The 21,957-nt window shown below is 40.1% G+C and overlaps 1 protein-coding gene across 1 annotated transcript in view; it reads right to left on the bottom strand.

Annotated features, from left to right (window-relative positions):
• The window catches only part of PTPRM (protein tyrosine phosphatase receptor type M), a 753,002-nt gene that overhangs the window by 474,590 nt on the left and 256,455 nt on the right, over positions 1 to 21,957 (bottom strand). Inside the window, exon 3 of the mRNA XM_029226979.1 lies at positions 1,088 to 1,359. Coding sequence (XP_029082812.1) covers positions 1,088 to 1,359 — 272 coding nt within the window. The remainder of the gene's footprint in view (positions 1 to 1,087; positions 1,360 to 21,957) is intronic.

The raw sequence follows: 21,957 nt of genomic DNA, 5'->3' as shown, positions 1-21,957 counted from the left end.
ACAAAAAACAGCACAGAATTTACAGCCCATTTATTAGCATGATCAAACCCAGGGATAGAGGAACTGGGATTGATAAATCTTCCCTAATAAACACCAAGCCTACAGAGTGGGTTCCTGGGCGCCAATCATGCCGCTCAGATGACAAGCAGCCCTTGAGAAGACTCAGTCTTTCCTCCCTGGGTCTAGCCAAGCACCTCAATTAACCATGAGAGATGATCTTGGATACATGTTCCTGTTGGCTTCCGAGTGAGCCAAAGGAATTAAGAAAGAGAAAAGCAAAATACTGCAATTCTCTTAATGCACCCTCTTAGCTTGAAATTAATTGAATTCTTAATGTGAAGTTATTTTCAAAGAGGCTGTGGACCAAAGGAGAAAGCACACAGAACGCCACGTCACTAATTTCCCACCTTTGACGCCAAGTCGGGATGCTCTTGGGGCACAGGCCCTCTCCGAGAGGACGGAGAGACCAGCGGGACCTCCTTGGTACCACTTTCTAACTGCTTCTGGCCTGCACCCTTCATTTCCTTTAAGTGCCCACTCCAGGTGGGCAATGTGGTCCCAACAGTACATCCCACAGAGCAGCTCCTCCATAACAAGGGCTCGGTCTACATGCCATTTTCTTCCCATTGCTGATGGGGTGGGCGCAGGGCCCTGCATCTCACCAGCTGACCTCCACTACGGCTCACTTCCTAATGATCCATGATTCCTGAGATCCACTCATGGAAGAAGAGGCTTTTACTTCTACCATCAAGTGCTCTGTCTCCCTGGGTCAGATGTGGCTACTTAACATAGAAAGTAAAACATCCTTGCAGACAGCATTTCCTGCCCTGCTGCAGGTGGCTGCTTTTATTTTCTTAAATAGACATATAAATAAACAAGTTTGAATGGTGCATTTTACTCATTTCTCTAAGTAACGTAAAAACAAAGCCTTAATACACTCCCTATCCACGAGCATAAGCTTTCCTCCCTTGGTCTAAAAATACCAACACTTCTAATACATTCTCTGATTAGACTAATATAAAACTGATTTATATTTTCAGAAGTTAGAGGATGCATCAAAACAGGAAATGAAAAATAAAGGGCATACCTGATAAAAGTTAGGCCAGAAAGTACTGATGGCCAGCTCTGCCCTGTTCCATGTACGGTTTGGGTCTCCAGATATATTCCAAATAGGGTTCCCCAAAGGTCCGTTATTGACCTTCACGTAGACATTGAGTAACCCGGGAGCAGAATTACTCTTGCTGGATACAAAGTAGTGAAAATCAATGCAGTGGGTGTCATTTTCTTTGAGCTGAGGTAAGAGGAGGTGGGCTCTCTGTCCCTCAGATCTCCCAGACGTGTTCACCAACATGAAGGAGCCTGTGAAAAGAAAATCAAAGGATGGTCACAACCGGAAACACTACTTCCTGCTCGTACCTGAAAAGTCATCATCATTTCCATGGGTCGACACTGCAGTTTCACACATCTGACCTTGGCTTTGAAAGTCCCATCTCTTTCACACCTTTTCATCCCCAAAGTGCTCTCAAGGTCAGTGGAGATGGCAAATTCCCTTGATGTCACTGCAATTAGTTTCCTAAATAATAGGTATATGCATGGTTTGCAGATCTGCACCGGTCGATCTGGTGGTCACTAGCCACATGGAGTTTTTTTTTTTAATTAATTAAAATTCTATAATATTGAGTCATATTTTAGATTCCACATATAAGTGATATCACATGGTATTTGTCTTTGTCTTTCTGACTTACTTCACTTAGTATGATAATCTCTAGGTCCATCCATGTAGCTTCAAATGCCATTATTTTGTTCTTTTTTATGGCTGAGTAATATTCCATTGTGTGAGTGTGTGTGTGTGTGTGTGTGTGTGTGTTGTGTGTGTGTGTATATAGATAAAATATATTATTATATATACATCACATCTTCTTTATTCATCTGTCAGTGGACATTTAGGTTGTTTCCATGTCTTGGCTATTGTGAATAGTGCTACTATGAACATAGGGGTGCATGTATTTTTTGAATTATAGTTTTGTCCGGATATATGCCCAGGAGTGGAATTGCTGGAGCATATGGAGGAGGGTTGGACTGGGAACTTGGGGTTGGTAGATGAAAATTATTACATATGGAATGGATAACAACAAAGTCCTACTGTATAGCACAGGGAACTATATTCAAAATCCTGAGATAAACCATCATGGAAAAGAATATGAAAAAGAATATACATATGGATAACTGAGCCACTTTGCTGTATAGCAGAAATTAACACAACACTGTAAATCAACTAGACTTCAATTTAAAAAAAAGAGATGAATTAAAAAAAATTCAGCACCTGGACAAAAAAAAAAAGTTCTGTAATACTGAAAGTGTAGGTCCTCAGCCCCAGGAACCACATTTCAAGCGCTCAACAGCCACATGGGGCCAGTTGCTACCATACTGGGCTGCACAGATACTGAACTTTTCCATCATCTCTAAACAACACTGTTCTACAATGGTACCACCACTGAGTAATCACAGGCACTCTGAGATTCTCATATAATCTAGAGAAAGGGAACAGATTGTTCTGGTTTGTGGAATCTTAGAAAATTGGCCTGATGATACTCCTTGTCATCAATATAACATGATTTTCTTGCAGCTCAGCACCCATCCCCCCAACTACTGTCACAACTGGCTTCTCCTCGACTAGGGGTGTTCTCATAATGGAGGGATGACGGAATTTACCGATCAATGGCTGTGCCCATGGGGGACAGTTGTTCACAGAAGCCTCTGTGAGCTCCTTCTTTTCAACTTTTCATCCAGGGCACTAACCCACCCATGAGTACTGAAGAGTTTCCAGATGGATTCAAGCTTCCCAGATACCCTGACCTTGGGAAAGGTCACTTGGACTTTCTCCATGCCTAAGATCACCAGAAATAGCAACTAAAATAAATATATGAATTTTATATATCACACAAAGAAAGGTAAATCAAAATGTTCTAAGATGAACGGGAAAACAGGTCATCACAAGCCTTCTTTAGCAGAGAGGAAAACATGTATGGAAATTCTGAGGGGGAAGTACAACTAAATTTGGAAAATAAAGATAAAAAAAAACACTACTCAGGGTGGTTGGACTCATGGTTTCTACGGCATGAAGAGACTATTACCCTCAGTTGAGTATTCCTTTAAAAACGTCCCTCATTGAACCATAATTTTCAAGGAGGTGTGTGTATGCACGTTTGCGGGTATATATATTTTAGTAAACACCCACACGTATCTATAAAGATACATACACAATCTTAGAAAAAGGGTGGAAATTTTCTCTCATCCACAAGCTGTGATTCCCTAAACAGCAAAATGAGAAGACTACTTTTCCCAGGGAATTATCAGGAGGACTAAATAAAAAGCAGGAATGTAGATATATCCTTTATAAATTAATAGACTATTGTTAAAGGGTCAATATTACAAAATGTTTGCTTCTGGTTATTACCTCTCAGGGCCCCTTCATGAGATGAGCTAGTGTTAATGCCATGTAAGAAAAATAGGAACTGAGTCACAGAGAGATGAGGACGCATCTTAGCCAGGCTTTAGGATGAGTCAGTGGCGAAATCAGAACTTGGGGCCTCTGGGTTTCCAGCCCATTACTCATCCTGCTACCCTCCAAAAACTCCACATTTCTTCATGCGCCATTTGAGCACATATGGAGAAAACAAACCCTTTCATGACAGTGAAGGAAAATTATGGGAGCTCTCTGAAAATACAGCAATTTTTCAAGAGATGAATGTTACGCACCTGGAAATATGAAAGTCAAGCCACAAGGGAAGGGTTATTGCGGAACATATATTTCAGTAATAAAGAAGAACGGCAAATGTGATTTAAGAAAGAGTTGGGGACAGAGAGAGGGATTTTGTGACAAGAGAATACCACTGCAGTGATTTGGGTTAGCTATGCTCTACAAAATGTGAAAAAAAAAGCTCTTCAAAATACACAGGGTCGACCAACCCCATCACAAATTGAAAGAGGGCAGTTGGTGTTTATGAGTTAAAAATCGTACTTTGTCGCTCTTAGTAAAATATAAGCGTATTTATTCCAAATTCAATCATTTGGGGCTCTGGCATCTGCAACATAGTTGCAATGTAGAATATTCCCTGATGGGGCTAAGGCATGAGTCGGCCTTGAAGCCAACTCTGAATCACCAAAAGCTTTAGTATTGTCACTCTGCCGAGAATATTACTTCTTGGAGTGTTTCCATCACTTAAACTTGGGCGACCAGAGATGGTAAATAAGGCAATATGCATAGGAGAGCAAAAGTAGGTTTCCTGCATCCTGGAAAGTCTAGTTTGGATGACTGGATGAAGAGTCTCTTTTCACACGTTGGTATAAACCAGGTAACATCCTACCATAGTTGTTTGGGAAATCACTGGGTTTCCCTAAAATAATATTTTCCCCAACTACACAGCCTATCCTTCAATATTTACTCATTAAGCTTCATTCTAGGACAAAATACCAATTTTTATCTTGAGGTCAAGGTGAAACTCAGGTATTTTAAGTTGCAAACACTCAAATGATCCTGATTTTTATGCTTTCTCCTTTTTTCCCCCCTTTTGAACCAGAATACAGTCTATCCCGTTACAAGGCATGTTGCTGCAATGCAGATTAGCTAACAGGATTAGCAAATAGGGGAGTGACATCCATATAACACTAGAGTCCCTTCAGACCACATGCAATTTTTTGCAGGACATTAATGTTGTAGAGCAATCAAGGCAAATTTTCTCTCCAATAAAGGGCTACGTGATGGCCTTTCGACAAAGGTGAAACTCCTGCAGAAGGGCCTTCGCTTAGGGTCAAAAGTGGCAAGAAGTTTAGTGGCTCTACAGAGCCATTCCTCTTCCCGCTCTGTGAGGTTGTCTGGGAAACTGCAAGACCAGATGAAGAAGCTGTGAAGCTTCTGCTCCCCTCCTGAGATTAGAGAGGAAAGCACACTGACTGATGGAGACGATGAACCCAGATCGTCTATTTCAGCTAGCAGAGAGTGGTCTCTATCAGAAGGGAATGACTGGCTCCGAGGTCCCCTCTGGTGAGAAGGAGGATGTGGAAGCCCTCAGGCACAGGGCTAAGGATGGACTCACAAGGATTCTAAGTGCCAGGCGGAAGTTAATGAGGCCAGGATTTTTATTAGGGCTGTGACTGTTTCACTGGTTCTCTGGCTACAAAGCTGTGTAGATTTTGAATAGTCAGCTCCAGTTTTCTTACAAGATCTAGCATTTTCGGTGCATGGTTTTGTTGCAATAGTCAAAGGGTTTCCAAGGACAGGTGTGTGGAGCTGGTCGAAACACCTGCTCTACCTGAACCGTCTTCCTACCTCACCGGTTCTTCCCTCTGGAAGCAGCTCCATCTAGACTGTCCCCTCGGTCACAGGCAAAGGTCCTGCTTCTAAACAGTCCAGAAACCCATGAGCAACTCATCAACACACAGTATTCTTTTTACTGAGGTACAGCTGCTGTACCATATTAAACAAGTTACAGGTGTACAATACAGTGATTCACAACTTCTAAAGGTTATACTCCATTTATAGTTATTGTAAAATATTGGCTCTATTCCCTGTGTTGTACAATATATCCTTGTAGCTTATTTTATACCTTATAGTTTATATCTCTTAATTCCATCCCCTCCTTTCACTTCCCTCTTTCCCCCTCCCCCTGGTAATCACCAGTTTATTTTCTGTATCTGTGAGTCTTGCTTCTTTTTTGTTATATTCACTAGTCTGTTGTACTTTTTAGATTCCACATATAAGTGACATCAACAGTATTTGTCTTTCTCTAATGCACACTATATTTTAGAGAAAAAGTCTCTCTTTACTGAGCACCTGTTCCCTGGGGTATAGTCCCCTGAGAAGTGTCGCTCAGCTGGTATTTCTGTGTAGCTGCACAATGAACGATTAATGCATATACAGGCATTTAGGACAGTGTTTGCCATATAGCACAGGCTCAAAAATTATTGGTGATTATCATTACGATTCCTATGTTGCTTCATACCTCCTAATGCCTGCTTCTCTAAATTACCTGTAATTCTTCAGCATTTAGCTCTATATATTTATTTCTGCCTGCCTGTCCACAACCCTCCTGGTCCTATCCATTTTCACCTAAAATGGTAATGTTTAAGTTCCCTTTCTTCATGGGAGAGGAACATTAGTACTGAAGTTTTACAAAACCTTCAACTCGATCCATCTTGCCCCTACATTTAAGCTTTGGGAAGGAGATCTTCACTTCTGCGTGTGGTCACGAGGACTTATCACAAGGTTTGAAGTACAGAAGATGATATGTCAGCCGGCACTCGTACTCCTGGCAGTGCTGCACTATTGTCCTATGCTGAATGTACAGAAGAAAGTGGGAACATTTATGTTTAGCATTGTCTAGCAACTTGGAATCCTGGGGTAAATTCCCAGTTGTGTCTAAAGGGATAGCAGGTGAGATGCCTTTTAATTGTTTGAATTTATCACCCACCTACTATGGAAGGAAAGTCAACATCATAGCTGATGTTTAAAGAATTAAAAGCATTTCTATTCAATTCTAGACTATTACGTCTGCTTTCTTAAATGTCCCTATATGGCTGAATGTTTAATTTTCACCTTCTGGTTCAATGTTTGTACTGTGAGGAAATGCATTTCCAAAGAGTAATTGGGTCCCCCTTTTTGATACATCCTTACCTCAGTTTTTTTCCCCACAAAAAATACTCCAATTGGGCAAATAAATAAAAGAAATCAGAATTCAAATTAACATTGAAATTCTGTTTCTGTTCAGATAACAAACACCCTTAAGTCACCTCGTACAGAAGCGGAGAGAATATAACATTGCAGGTAAGTGGAAAGATCTCCACGGAATGGAGCTGGCTTCAAAAGGGGCCATAGGGGCCTGTCTCTACAGGCAGACTTGCAAGGTCTTTAAGAATCATTATTTTGGTTTTTCTGTAAAGGAGAACTCTGTTATGAGAACATGTGATGTTCACATTCTTGAATCTTTGGGTGAATTAAATTGAGCTTAATCATATCCATTGGCAAATGCATTTGATGAGGCCACCGCCCATCACTGCTGGTGATGGTGGCAATAACGACATATAATTAGCTATTCCTTCTACCCCATCATTAAAATTTGCATTGGTGTTAGAGCCTCCAGATTTTTAAAGGCTGAGGAACCTGCAAGAATTCTCCTCCAGCATTTGAGAAACTTTGTGCACACAACAGATGCAGCAGGAAGAGAGAATTGTGTGTGTTATTCAATACCTTTGCTGACAGAGAAGCAGCGTTTTATGAAGTTTAAAGCCATTACAACTTTCACTATTTAAGCCTCTTAGTTTCAGTAAAAGCACACAGATCATTGGCTCTTCTCTCCCTTTGGCTGTTTTGTCTTCATTTTCCCCTCTACCGCCAGGCCTTCAAATCGGTGGACTTACGATCCAAAAGCTACGTAAGTAGTTTACAAGTTCCATCTTTGCTAGCATATATCCAGAACCTGGGTTACAGGGCCATTCATTCTCCCTCTGGCCCGTTAGATACGCCAGTTGTAACAACTCAGTTATCTAGAGCAGTGCCTCTGAAACCATTGATGATGAAGGACCAGTTTTGTATTTTCTGCTGCAGCTCAGATCAAGTTTATGTAAAATACAATGAACATGGATTTCTAGAAAAAAGGAAATAAAAAGACATGCAAAATGCAAGCCCAAATTTGTTAGCTTAAACAAACAGAAAACTACTCTGTTAAATTCCTATAAAAATTTCTAAAGACTTGCCCTCAATTTCTATAGTGGTCCTGAACCAGGAACAATGTGGGGACCAGCTCTGACCTGCAGAGCCCACTGAGTGGCATGCACTTAAAATGACAATGGCTTAGCACCCCGGGTGCCCAAGAGGCATGTTTTCTAGGCAGTGGAAGAAGAAGACGGAGACAGAAAAACTGAAAGAAAGGAATGGAAAAAAATTCTCTCGTTTCTTGAGCCAGAGATAACGGTCATCAAGTCAACCCCTTTGGCTATGACAGAAAGTGGTACAAGAAAATGAAAAGGAAGAGTGGGACGCAAGTGGACACACAGAGAAGAGACGGACTCAACTATGGTGAATGGAACAGAAAAAGAACCGGTTTCAAGGCAAGGAGAAAAGAAGAGAGCTGGTGGGCAAGGCACACAGAGTCACCATATACCTGGGCTGTTCTTAAGGAATAGAGAATGCAGGGAAGTAAGACATGCAGTTAGTGCTCAGGCCAATTCACTAAATTCTCCCAATAGTAAAGACTGGAAGAAACGCAAAGAAGTCCTTAACTCACCAAAGTGGCCCACTGACACCATCTGATAGAGCTGGAGCGACTGAATTTTTTACATTCAAGCTCCGGAGGCAATGCCCCAAAAGCAATATTTCTCAAACATTTTCACCATAACTCATTGTATCAAACAGACAGCATGCTGCAAGGCAGCATACGTGTGTGATGCTGTGCGTGCACACAAACACACACATATTCGGACAAAACTCTCATGAAAAAAATGCATCACTATGTTTCTTACCATGTGTGTCTGTGCATTATACTCCCATTTCCTGTTCTACCCTATTTCATCTCGCAACATAAATAAGTCAATGAACGTTGGATATGACCCACAACTGATTTCATAGCCCAAGACTGCTTTAAGGCCGTACTTTAAGGCCCCCCAGTACCCCCAAATCAAGAAGATCTAACCTGTGCTCTGCCTCCTCAGTGAGAAAGCTTCTTCTTTTTAATTTGTAATTTTAAATTTGATCGTATCCCTCAAATATCAAAATACTAAAATACTACATCCCTTCTCCTGCTCCCTCAGCCAGTATAACAATGGTCCTAAAGACAATGTCTTTTCTGATGAGAAACCTTGTGAAATAGGGAAGATGAAGACTGTGGAGAAATAAATGAACTCGGGAACAAAGCTCCAAGGGAACAAAACCTCAGCGGGGAGGTGCCACCAGCACTTCAAAAGCACTTATTAGCACCCATATCAGCCTGATGAAGCCTCCTTCTCCACGGCCACACTCCTGTTCTACAGACCAGGCGTCAAGCATCCTTCCTTTTTCCAAGGGCCTTTTCTGCACTCCTTTCGAAAATGTAACCCGAGCACAAATGTGAAATACGTTATTTTGCAACCACTAGAGAAGAAAACTTTTTTTTTTTTTTTGCGGTACGCGGGCCTCTCACTGTTGTGGCCTCTCCCATTGCGGAGCACAGGCTCCGGACGCGCAGGCTCAGCGGCCATGGCTCACGGGCCCAGCCGCTCCGCGGCATGTGGGATCTTCCCAGACCGGGGCACGAACCCGTGTCCCCTGCATCGGCAGGCGGACTCTCAACCACTGCGCCACCAGGGAAGCCCGAGAAGAAAACTTTCAATTAAAAAATTCTCTCTTCATCCAGATGTCCTCTGTCCCTTTCTATTCTTCCCCTCTCTCGTCTTGCCTTCCTTGTGGATTCTCAATAATTACTGAGCTAGAAGAACATCTGTTAGTTGCAATGACTTTTGCCATGTTCCTAAAACTCTGGTGAAAATACAGTAAGATGGCAAAGAAGCAACACCATCCCACAGGGAAGCTCAAGCTATACTCTCCAACTGCATGATCTCTTCCCTCCTGAAGAGCCCAGTACGTGCTCTCAGCAGGAGGGAAGCTGGGGACTCATGTGGCCCGGCCTTCTTGCATGTCACACTGGCTAGTAAAAGGCACTCTGTGCTCCCCAAGGGAATTCCGCATCAATCTAGGTGCTATAAAATTAATAATAAGCATAGTTCAACTATTTACAATAGTCCGGACATGGAAGCAGCCTCAATGTCCACTGACAGATGAATGGATAAAGAAGATGTGGAATATATCAATATATATAATGGAATATTACTCAACCATAAAAGAGAATGGAATAATGCCATTTGCAGCAATAGGGATGGACCTAGAGATGATCATACCAAGTGAAGTAAATCAGATAGAGAAAGACAAATATCACATGACATCACTTATATGCGGAATCTAAAACAAAGTGATACAAATGAACTTATTTACAAAACAGAAATAGACTCACAGACACAGAAAACAAACTTATGGTTACCAAAGGGGAAAGGGGGAGAGAGACAAATTAGGATTAACAGATACACACTCCTATATATAAAATAGATAATCAATAAGGACCTACTGTATAGCACGGGGAACTACATTCAACATCTTGTAATAACCTACAATAGAAAAGAATCTGAAAAAGAATACATATATATATATATATATATATATATATGTATAACTGAATCACTTTGCTGTATACCTGAGACATTATAAATCAACTATACATCAATAAAAAAATAATTAAAAAAATAATAAGCACAGCTCACACCTAAAATGTGTATAAAACACTTGCTTCAGGACATTTAAATTAAATGCCTCAAAGATAATGCAATTGTTAATTCAGTGATTCATAGCATAACTGAATGGGTATTTTTATTCTTTATTACTCATAGAAATACTGAGGTGACCAAAAGATATTAATTTGCCTTAACCAGTCATTTTTAGCCATGGCAGGACTCATCTGATACATTATGTACTGAGCTTTTGGAGAACTACAAACAACAAAACTTGGACCGATTTTTCCAGCAAGAACCTCACAGCTAGGCTGTCTATCATATTAGAAATATTTTGAATTGAGCACAGAAACAAAAAAAATTTACAGATTAACAAATCAGATCTATTAAGGTCACCAATATTTACATAACTGCAGCCTGATGTGGCTGTAAAATCTGTGGGTTTACAACCTAGAACCGTTAACCAGAAACTCTTAAAAAAAAAAAAAGAGTTTTGAGACACAGTTATCATATGAGAGACAAAGCAGGAAGGAAGAGGTTTCTGGAAAACAGAAGAAACCCTGGGGGTTCCCTTGAGAGAAGTAATGTCTATCCTTCCATAAGAAAAGTGATGCTTTAAGGAGAACTCACTTGTATTCTAGTGTGTCATCTAGACAAACTGCTTTAATGACTTAGCTGGAAAATACTAGGTGTGTGCTTTATAATTTATAGGTAAAGAACAAACACAGAATAAAACAAACACGTTTTAACTATCTGACGACGCTAATGACTGTATCTCAGCAAATGAGCCCCAGGTACGAGGATGGGGAAGTGACAGGTAGCCTGGTTAGAATGTTCTCAAGAGGCTGCTTAATTTCCCATGTAAGCCAGGCTTTTTATCAATTGACGGCTTTAGAAAAGAGTTCATTTTTGTTCTAAGTCTCAAATGACAAAAGCCATCACAATATAAGCTTCTGCTTATTTTTTCCCTAAATTACTGTTAATTTAGAGATTTTTTTTTTTTTTGCATGTGTGTCTGGTGATAGTCTGTCTACCAGCTAAACTATGTCTTGTTTCTAGAAGACATTACAAACAAAACAACAAAATAAAACAAACAAAAAAAGATTTTAAAAAGGCATTACACAGTAAGCTTCTATATGAAATGTAAACCAAGCTGAAATATTTTAAAAATGCATCATATTTGACATTTTCAGCTTAAGGAGTCACCCTTTGCCAAAAAAAAAATCGTTCTCCAAGAAACTCCAAGGGTTCTGTTAACATCCCCAGTTGGGAGCTCCCCATACTCCTGAAGAGGAAGCAAAAGATTTTACATGAGATGTTTCATTAGCCTGGCTGGGGTCAGGAGGCAGAGCCCAGCAGGGATTCGCAGGGATCAGAGGGCAGAAAGGGGGAATTATCAAAATTTAACAAGGTTAGTCAGTCAAGGAAATTAATCTGGTCTCCGCATTACACTGATGATACAATATCAAATTTACGAGTGATCAGAACAGTCTGGAATTTAGGGGATCTGTTGGATAATTCATCAGAAAAAGCATTAAGACACCGATAAATAATTAGCAAACGATATGAAGAGGCAATTCACATTAGCAGAAACACAATTAGAGAAGAGATGCCTGGGAAAATATGCATTCTCACGACGAAATCAAGACATTTAAGTTAGAGCAAATGTCGGGTATGATTTTAAACATGAGTAAATTTCTTAAATACGTAAAAATTTCAAACCCAAACATCTGTGAGTTTCTGGTGAAGCTCCTGAACGTGATCAGGAAGGAAGCCCAGTGATTTTGACAGCATTCCTATTGTAAAGACATAGCGTCACGCTCTTTGCCCTTCTAGAGCAGGCTGGGAAGAATCCTGAGTAGACTCATCTAGAAATAAGAAGAGTGCCTACTTTGAAAGAGGTTCTGAGGGCTACGTGGCCCAGGACTCCTGGTGTGGGGTAGGACACAGGGCGCCTTGACCTTGGTGGAAAGGGCTGGGGCTCTGCCACCAGACAGCCTGGATTTGGATCCTAATTCGGCCACTTATTGGATGTCACTGAGAGAGTTAGCTAATGTCACTCTGCCTCAGTCTCCTAAACTAGGAAGTGGGGATACAATTGTGCCCATTTCTAAGAGGGTGTTCAGTGAACTAAATGAGATGATTCACTTAGAATGCTTCTTAAGAGGAGTGCCTGGTACAGAGTAGCCATGTGCCAAAGTCTGGCCTCGGCCCCGGTTTTTATCCAAATGTATCTGGTTTTAGCTTAGGGAGATGGAATAGCTGAATGCCTACTTCAAGGTAATTTCTGGCCCTCCTGTGGTCATGAGTGTCAATGATCATGTGATCATATAGACTACATCATCCTTGTCTATTCAGCTTAACAAGGTCAGAAATATTAACCAGGTATGCCATTCAGATTTCTTTCCAAGATCCAAATGTTAATTTTCAGATATGCATAATCATTCTAGATGTAACTCGGAATGAAAAATCTGAGTTGAAATTTTACCAAATCCATTGAGTTATAAATGTACATTTTTTATTGCGAGGGAAAAAATGCTACAATAATTAATGGTGATTGTGAAAGCTGTTAGTTGTGTTTACAAAATGAAGTATTAAGAATTTTCAGATAAATGGGTAAATATATTGACTATTAATATGAGTAATAATAGCTAACATATTACACAAATATATAAATATATATAATATACCAGGCATTCTTCTAAATGCTTTACTTATATTAACTCTTTTAACTCTTACAGAAGACGAGAAACTGGGGTGTAGAGAGGTTAAGTAACTTGTCCAAGGTCTTTCAGCTAGTGAGTGGTAGAGATGAGATATGACCCCCAGGCAAACTGTCTCAGAGTCTGTGCTTTTCAGCAGGATACCAAGCTGCCCCTCAGTATGAAGCATGTGGCACATTAGTTAGATCGCTTTAGGAAGAACATTATACCCTCTTAAGTCTAGCTACTATATATACATATAATAGGTGTCTATAAAGAAATAAGGGCTAATTATGATAAATAAACCTGAGGCTACCAGAGAAGACGACTTGTTCACTACCAGGTGAAAAGGTACAGGCCACCTGCTGGAGGACAGGGACCCTGGGAAGCAGAGCTGAGCTGTGCCAGCCAGGCCCCACTTGACCCTGACCTACAGCTGACCACTGATGCATGGGGGAGCCCAGCCAAGACAGCCCCGCACGACCCAGATCACAGAGCCACTCAGCTGAGTCTGGCCCAAACTGCTGACCCACAGAATTGACAGCTACGGGTACTGCTTGAAGACACCAACTTTGGGGACACTGTGTTACATAGCAAAATTTAGCCATTTTTGGTTGAATCTGGATTTTGAACATTTTCATAATTAGAGCTTCATATAATAAAAACAATTTTTAAGCTAACAATATCTAAATGGGCTGAATTTTGGATCATGTTACATCATTGAAAATGCATTACAGAAAATGAATACGTCTTTCTGAGAACATGTTGGACGTGTGATTCAAAAAAGGATAATAAATTTGAAAATCTAATTTAATCTAAACTAATTTTTAAAAAATCACTTAAGAATGAGTTTATATCAATATGATGTTTGTGAATCACACATACACGCACGTAGTATACATACACACATTCACATACACAAGGAGAGAAAGAGAGAACAGATTTTGCAAACAAAATTAATGAAAAAAAAGTAAAGATGTAAAGCTCATTCAGATTTTCTACAAGAATGGTGCATGTTACCAAAAATGTTCTGTTTATACCCATGGTATCCTTGGATATAACATAACATGTTGAATAATTTACCCACTGTTAGATATTTCAATTATCATTCACGAAAAATTTCAGAAAGAAGCTTTTGGTTTTCTCTCTCAGTATTTCCAACCAGTAGGAACTGTAGTTTAATTAAAATAGTTCAATCTAGTACATCGAGTTAGTTTATTAGTTAGGTGATCTAGAAACAAGTTCAGATATATTATTCTATCATTGTATCTCTGAGCTTGGTTGGGTGGAAAATTACTTTTATAGGAGTTCCACTATTTAGCTTTTAGTTGTTTATGTCCTTTAGAATTCAGTATAAATTTTTACATTTCTGTTAAGACCTAAGGTTTTCAAACACCCTTCTCTCTCATTTTTCACAGAGTTCTAAAGAGGTGGGTTTTTTTTTCCTGTTTCTAGCATATTTTATTTTCCCTTTTAAGTCAATTGACTATAGCTTAAATTCTAACCATTTTAAATTATTCATTTTTATTAAGCTCTTTTCAAAATGTACTCACTTGATGATGAACTGCTGTGCTTACAGGAGAGACAACTGTGTACTTGGGAAAATCCCAGGGAAAAATCTGTATATTAGCAAATTAATACATAACCACATTTTAAATATCCCTGCAGACTTTTTTCTTTTACATAGAGACCTAGTTCTTACTTTCCCTGTGCTTTAACTTCTTCCTTTACTTTTTTGAAATAATAAAAGTAACACATACCATTATAAAAAGTCAAAAAATAAAGGATTTCAAAGGGAAAATTAACCACTTCTCACTCAGATATCCACAAACCTATCCCACTAGAGTCATAGTGTATTTCCTTCAAAATCCTTCTTTATATACATACAAACACATATGATTTTTTTTAGCCTTTTCCTATGTTTTTCAAAGAATAATAACCTGACACTTTCCTCTGGAGTTTGTTTTGTCCCTTAACCAGTAATATAACATGGATAACTCTTGAGGTCAATACAGACATACAGACCCAGCTCAACCTTTTCAACCTGCTGCTGCTACCATGTATATTCCAATAAAATCCATGTGAACACACTGTTTTTCCATAGAATAGAGCCCTACGAGTCAGGGTGCCCAAAGGCATATACATTTCTAAGTCTCCAATGTTTTGACTTACGGGGTATAAATAATAAACAACGCTCCAGACATGAAAATAGTCATTTTTTATTTATTAATGATAATGGCCAGTGGTTTACATAGAGTGGTCCTGTCACAGGGTCAACATGAGCAGGCTGGCTAACGTGAAAGTGGGGTTGAGCCCACAGGAGGCTGCCTCTTGGCCTTCTCTGTTCCAAACACAGACAACCACCATGGCTTCCTCTGTTTATTATTATTGCCATTGCTATTGGTGGTATTACTGAATATTTACTGAGCACTTGCTATGTGCCCCTCACTCTGCTAAGCACTTTATATCCATTCTTTTACTTGATTCCCTCAATAACAGATGGGTGGGGGGAGTACTAGTATCATTTCATATTCAGAAGGGTTAAAAATCTTCCCCAAGGTCACATAGGAAACCAGGATTTTAACCCAGTTAGTCTGATTCTAGGGCTTATGTTTTAGCCCAACAGATAATCCAAATTTCATAGCATGTCACAGAGTGAGATAGCAAAATATTTGTGGCATATGCTCTTTGGAGAAAATTAAAATTAGGGGAACAAAAAATGCACTAGAAGGTATTAGGGTCATCTTCAGCTTTGAATTATAACTCTTAAAAAATAAAATTAGTCGATATTCAAATCACATGAGCCATTGTCTTATTTAAAAGCAAAATTAAAACCCACCATGTTTCAGATGAAAGTACGGAGCCAAAATTAGTTTTATTATTTTTTCTTAAGTAAACAAGAGTTAGTGACCAAATGCAAAATAAAGAGATGTGAATAAAATCTATTCCTTTAAAAACGACCAAGGTTCACTGGAAAATACGAATTTTAAATAAGACATTTAATATCGTACAAACAATTAGATCAGCCCCTGCATCTCTTCAGAAGCCCAGAGGATATTGTTTGTTCTGGGTGCTTCCTAATGTAATAAAATGATATAATAACAACCATGTGGCTTTACTTAAAAATATGATTTAAGGTCATATTATTCAAAGCAGATGTCCAATTTCCTTAGCTTACACAAGCCTAGAGAAGACAAATACTATCTGATAAGTGCTAAAAGGGTCTGGGGGTCAGACACAGTTGTGATGTGTCATAGAGTCCGTCAACGGTGCTTAGTTCACTCCGTCTTCTTCCTCAAAAAGAGTCCTCCACTGACCTGTTCTGCCAAGAGTCACCACGAGAATCATTCCTAACATTCATTATTGTACAAAGAATCCATTCATGGCTGCTGGCAATGAAATGGGAAGAAATGTAGAAGAGTTATAAGTACTGATTTTCTTAGGTATTTTTATTCAAGACTAATTTCCCTCTCATTTAGCCAACATTTTTGTGAAGAACTTATACAAGGCGTTGCTCTTAATCCAGATGGAGAAACAGACCATGGGCACATAAACATACTGGATAGAGTTACAAAGCAACATGAGTAGAAGTGAACAGTAGTATAACTGTTTATGGCACACAGGGGACATATAAGGAAGAGGAGACCAATGACAGTAGACTAATCTAGGGCAGTGATACTACAGAAGTAGGGAAAGATAAAAGGGACATTTTGAGTTACAGTCAAAGGAATTTATGTCTGAATGGATGCTGAGAGGCTGAGGAGCTGATGGTGTCCAATATAATTCTCAGCCCAAGTGATGTAGAAGAACAGTGATTCTATATTACACTGACAATTGAATTTTACCTGACAAAAAGCAAAATAGTAAATTTTGTACTTCTATATCCCCAACCTTGCATATTTTCTGGCATATGGTGGGCACTAGATTAGCTGTTGAATTAACAGCCTGAATGCATCAGAAATAAAGAAATGGCAATGGATATATTTAAAATCACTTTATATCTCTTACTGGTAGCAATATTTGTTCATTTTTTCTCTTTTTCATGTATATAATTAACGCCCTAGGAAGAAAGAGCAAACTTGAGGTATTTCACAAGTACCTCCACAATACATTCCAAATTTCTGAGTGAGGCATTTAAAGTCTCACCAGTCTACAATTCCAACCTTATCTCCTTCCACTCCTTAAATTTATAAACATGCATTGAGCAACTACTGTGTACCAGGCACTGTAGTAGGCACCACTGATTCAAAGTTGAGTAAGACTCAAGCCCCATTCTTAATTCTAGTGGGGCAGGAGAATAATTATACTGCAAAGGTGTGAGCAGTGATAGAGTTACTCCAACCAGCAGTCATTAGGGCACACAGAAAAGGAGCACTAAAGCCAGCTGGAGGAGGTGGGTGGTAGTGATGGCTTTACAACAGAGAAGAGCAAACCTGACTCCATATTGGATCTCTTCCTCTAGCTCTAACCCTTGTGCTCTGTGGCCTGTGCTTATTCGTGCCGGCTCTGCACCTTTGTCCTGTCAAAGAATGCTATCTATAGCCAGAAATAGACATGGTAGCCCTTTCTCAAGGCTCTGCCTCTTGTTGGAGGTTTACAGGAACATTATAACGAGACCTACCTGGGCAGCTGCAAGAACAAAGGATTATCACATCCCCTGTGGGGTCTGGCAGGCACCAAGAAGTTTACAACCAGCCACACTCCTTCCGCTTTCAGTATAAAAGAAGCCTGAACTCTAACTCGGGGAAGATAGTTCTCTGGGACACTAATCCGCCATCTTCTCGGTCTGCTGGCTTTCTGAATAAAGTCTCTATGCCTTGCCCTAACACCTCGACTCTCGACTTACTGGCCTGTTGTACGGCGAGCAGTACCAGCTTGGACTCCGTCACCACTCTTTAGAGGAAGGGCATCTCCCAGGGTGAGTAGTTAGCCAGACCAGAGGTGGAAGGAAAGTTAGATGAGGGATTCAGCACTTGTTCAGTCAGGAAACATTGGTGAGATCCCTACAGGTAACAGCCACTGATCCTGGGCATGAGGAAGACTTGCACACAGCCCTTTAGAAACTTCAAGTCTAACAGGGTAGGCAACCATAGAATCGAATAATTAGAATGCAAAGTTATTTGAGATATACTCAAATCACCAAGTGGTAGCGAAGCACTGCAGGAAAGAGTGGCAACTTTGGGATTATTGTCAGGGTAAATTAAGAACTCCAACTGGACCATCACTTGGACTTTTTTTTTTTGAATTTTTTATTTTACTTATTTTTTTACACAGCAGGTTCTTATTAGCCATCAATTTTATCCACATCAGTGTATACATGTCAATCCCAATCTCCCAATTCATCCCACCACCACCACCACCATCCCCCGCTTTCCCCCCTTGGTGTCCATATGTTTGTTTTCTACATCTGTGTCACTACTTCTGCCCTGCAAACCGGTTCATCTGTACCATTTTTCTAGGTTCCACATATATGCGTTAATATACGATATTTGTTTTTCTCTTTCTGACTTACTTAACTCTGTATGACAGGCTCTAGTTCTATCCACGTCTCTACAAATGACCCAATTTCATTCCTTTTTGTGGCTGAGTAATATTCCACTGTATATATGTACCACGTCTTCTTTATCCATTCATCTGTCGATGGGAATTTAGGTTGCTTCCATGACCTGGCTATTGTAAATAGTGCTGCAATGAACATTGGGGTAAACATGCCTTTTTGAATTATGGTTTTCTCTGGGTATATGCCCAGCAGTAGGATTGCTGGGTCATATGGTAATTCTATTTTTAGTTTTTTTAAGGAAACTCCATACTGTTCTCCATAGGGGCTGTATCAACTTACATTCCCACCAACAGTGCAAGAGGGTTCCGTTTTCTCCACACCCTCTCCAGCATTTGCTGTTTGTAGATTTTCTGATGATGCCCATTCTAACTGGTGTGAGGTGATACCTCACTGTAGTTTTGATTTGCATTTCTCTAATAATTAGTGATGTTTAGCAGCTTTTCATGCACTTTTTGGCCATCTGTATGTCTTCTTTGGAGAAATGTCTGTTTAGGTCTTCTGCCCATTTTTGGATTGGGTTGTCTGTTTCTTTAATATTGAGCTGCATGAGCTGTTTATATATTTTGGAGATTAATCCTTTGTCCACTGATTCCTTTGCAAATATTTTCTCCCATTCTGAGGCTTGTCTTTTCATCTTGTTTTTAGTTTCCTTTGCTTTGCAAACGCTTTTAAGTTTCATTAGGTCCCATTTGTTTATTTTTGCTTTTATTTCCATTACTCTAGGAGGTGGATCAAAAAGGATCTTGCTGTGATTTATGTCAAAGAGTGTTCTGCCTATGTTTTCCTCTAAGAGTTTTATAGTGTCTGGCCCTACATTTAGGTCTCTAATCCATTTTGAGTTTATTTTTGTGTATGGTGTTAGGGAGTGTTCTAATTTCATTCTTACACATGTAGCTGTCCAGTTTTCCCAGCACCACTTATTGAAGAGACTGTCTTTTCTCCATTGTATATCCTTGCCTCCCTTGTCATAGATTAGTTGCCCATAGGTGCGTGGGTTTATCTCTGGGCTTTCTATCCTGTTCCATTGATCTCTATTTCTGTTTTTGTGCCAGTACCATATCATCACTGGGACATTTTAAAGCACCATACAAATGCAAATAGTGATCTTCCTTATCTTGGAAGATGGAGGAATACTTGTGATTTGCTTTATTCACTGTGCAAACGTTAGCAGGATTAGCCTGCAGGCAACAACTGAAATCGAGGTGTGATTGGACCACACGAAGAGCAGCGCTTCCACGGCTGTTTCAGCCTGTTTCAGGAATCACAGGACGTCTTTCCAGGAGAGCAGTTGAGCTCTTCCAGAAGCAGTCGTGGTTCACATTAAAATGCTTTGTTCTTTACAGCGTGGTGTCTCGCTTTTACAAAACTTCTTTCAAGAGCTGCATGGCTGCCTTAAGTGGTCTTCCAGGGAGTTGAGCTCCCACCTGGCACACAAAGGAGTCAGATACTTTATTTAAAGCTAACCATTACTGTGAGGGGTTTGAAAGCTCCTTTACCCCCATGGGAGAGGCAGTTCTTTTGGAGAGCATTTTACAGGGCATCTTTAAACCTTTTCATTAGGCAGAATTACTTCCACACCCAGAGGAGAAAACTGAACTAAAGGCAAAAAATACTTAAAAATTGTTCAGGAAAAAAAATCTTAAATGGGTTTTATCATATTTTCAAATAAGAATTAATTGGTTGGTTTTGGTTGCCAAGGAGGAGGGGGTGTGGGGGAAGGATGGATTGGGAGTTTGCAATTAGCAGATGCAAACTATTATATTCAGAATGGATATGTATAGCAAGATCCTACTGTATAGCAGAGGGAACTATATTCAATACCCTGTACTAAACCATAATGGAAAAGGAAAAAAATAAACAATACAATGAAATCCAAAAAATCATTCAGTTGGTTTAATATTTTAAATTATCCATCAGACTTTATATTTTGTAGATGGACAGAGAAATGAAGAATGGGAGGATGGGTTATCATCTATTTAGAAGTGAGTTATAGATCAGCAACATGAAAAATTAAGTCCTAGGGTGTAAATATACCAAGACAAAAACCCCAAACAGCCCAAACAAATGTCATCGAATCCATGCATTTACTCAGATGACCCACAGGCTGTGCTCACCAAATATAGAAAAATTGTATTATCTGGTTTCTGAATCTTCAAAGATTCAGAAGAAAGGAAGAGACTCCTTAAAGCAGACACGCAGGCAACCATGAGGAAAATGAGTTGTCAAAAGGAAAGACGCTATAAGATATAAATGCCAGGAGAAGTGCCGGCTCTGCAGCCGGGGGTAGTTAAGAGCGCCGTAACCACTCCACTGCAGCAGGTCTGTGGGAAAGCCTTTGTTTTCTTAATGATGACCTCAGCTTATCACCCACATGTTAGCAAGGCAGAGGGGTGCCTGAGAGAGTTCAGAATGATTTTCATGTAAAAGTGCTGAAAAGGATTCCTGGTACTAACGGTGGTCAACCGTGAACCATCTTGGAAATGCAGCTCTCCAGAACAACTTCATCTGCCCATGAAGGATGAGGAGGACTGCGTCTGTGCTGTGATTTCAACTTCGGCTGCACATTCATTACAGAACCATTAGCTTTCATGACCACGTGGCAAAGATTAACCTGCCTGCGGCCCAACCTGTAGCCCCCAGGAAGACACTGGACCTAGCTTCTACTAGGAATCTGTGAGATTTCAACTAAGAGAGATCCTAGATCCATAACCATGAAACGTTACCAGTGGGAGGATAACCAAAACGTCAGCTGTACTTAAAGCTCAGAGAGCAACCAATGAATACTTGCATCAGAATATGCACAGAGTCATCAGCACTCCTCACAAAGCCATCAGTTTAATAATTGCCACCTTCTGGCCACTTCAGGAAGAAAAGATAATTTCTTACCTAGGGAAGCTTAAAATCTAAAAACCTTATAGCCTTTTCATTCACTACCCACACGAAACCACCAAGCCCCAGATCAATTAAGTCAAACCCATAGTTTATATTACTTTTTTTTTTTTTTTTTTCGGTACGTGGGCCTCTCACTGTTGTGGCCTCTCCCATTGTGGAGCACAGGCTCCGGACGCGCAGGCTCAGCGGCCATGGCTCACGGGCCCAGCCGCTCCGCGGCATGTGGGATCTTCCCAGACCGGGGCACGAACCCGTGTCCCCTGCATCGGCAGGTGGACTCTCAACCACTGCGCCACCAGGGAAGCCCTATGTTACATTTTAATGCTTAAAAGAAAAGGCAAGCACTTACATAAAAGGGTGGTGAAATTCTGATGACGAATGCTATTGCCAAACTTTTCCCCCTTCAAAACCTAACAGAAAGAAGTATGACTATAGGAAGCTGTACAGTTTCCATAGAAATCTTGCTGAAGGAATAAACAACAAGGTCCTAGT

Source organism: Monodon monoceros, unplaced genomic scaffold (genome assembly GCF_005190385.1).
Source record: "Monodon monoceros isolate NGI ecotype Baffin Bay Population unplaced genomic scaffold, NGI_Narwhal_1 Super_Scaffold_1, whole genome shotgun sequence".
Lineage (NCBI taxonomy): Eukaryota > Metazoa > Chordata > Mammalia > Artiodactyla > Monodontidae > Monodon > Monodon monoceros.
Note: the sequence above shows the minus strand (reverse complement) of the source record. Positions and strands in the feature narration are given on the sequence as shown.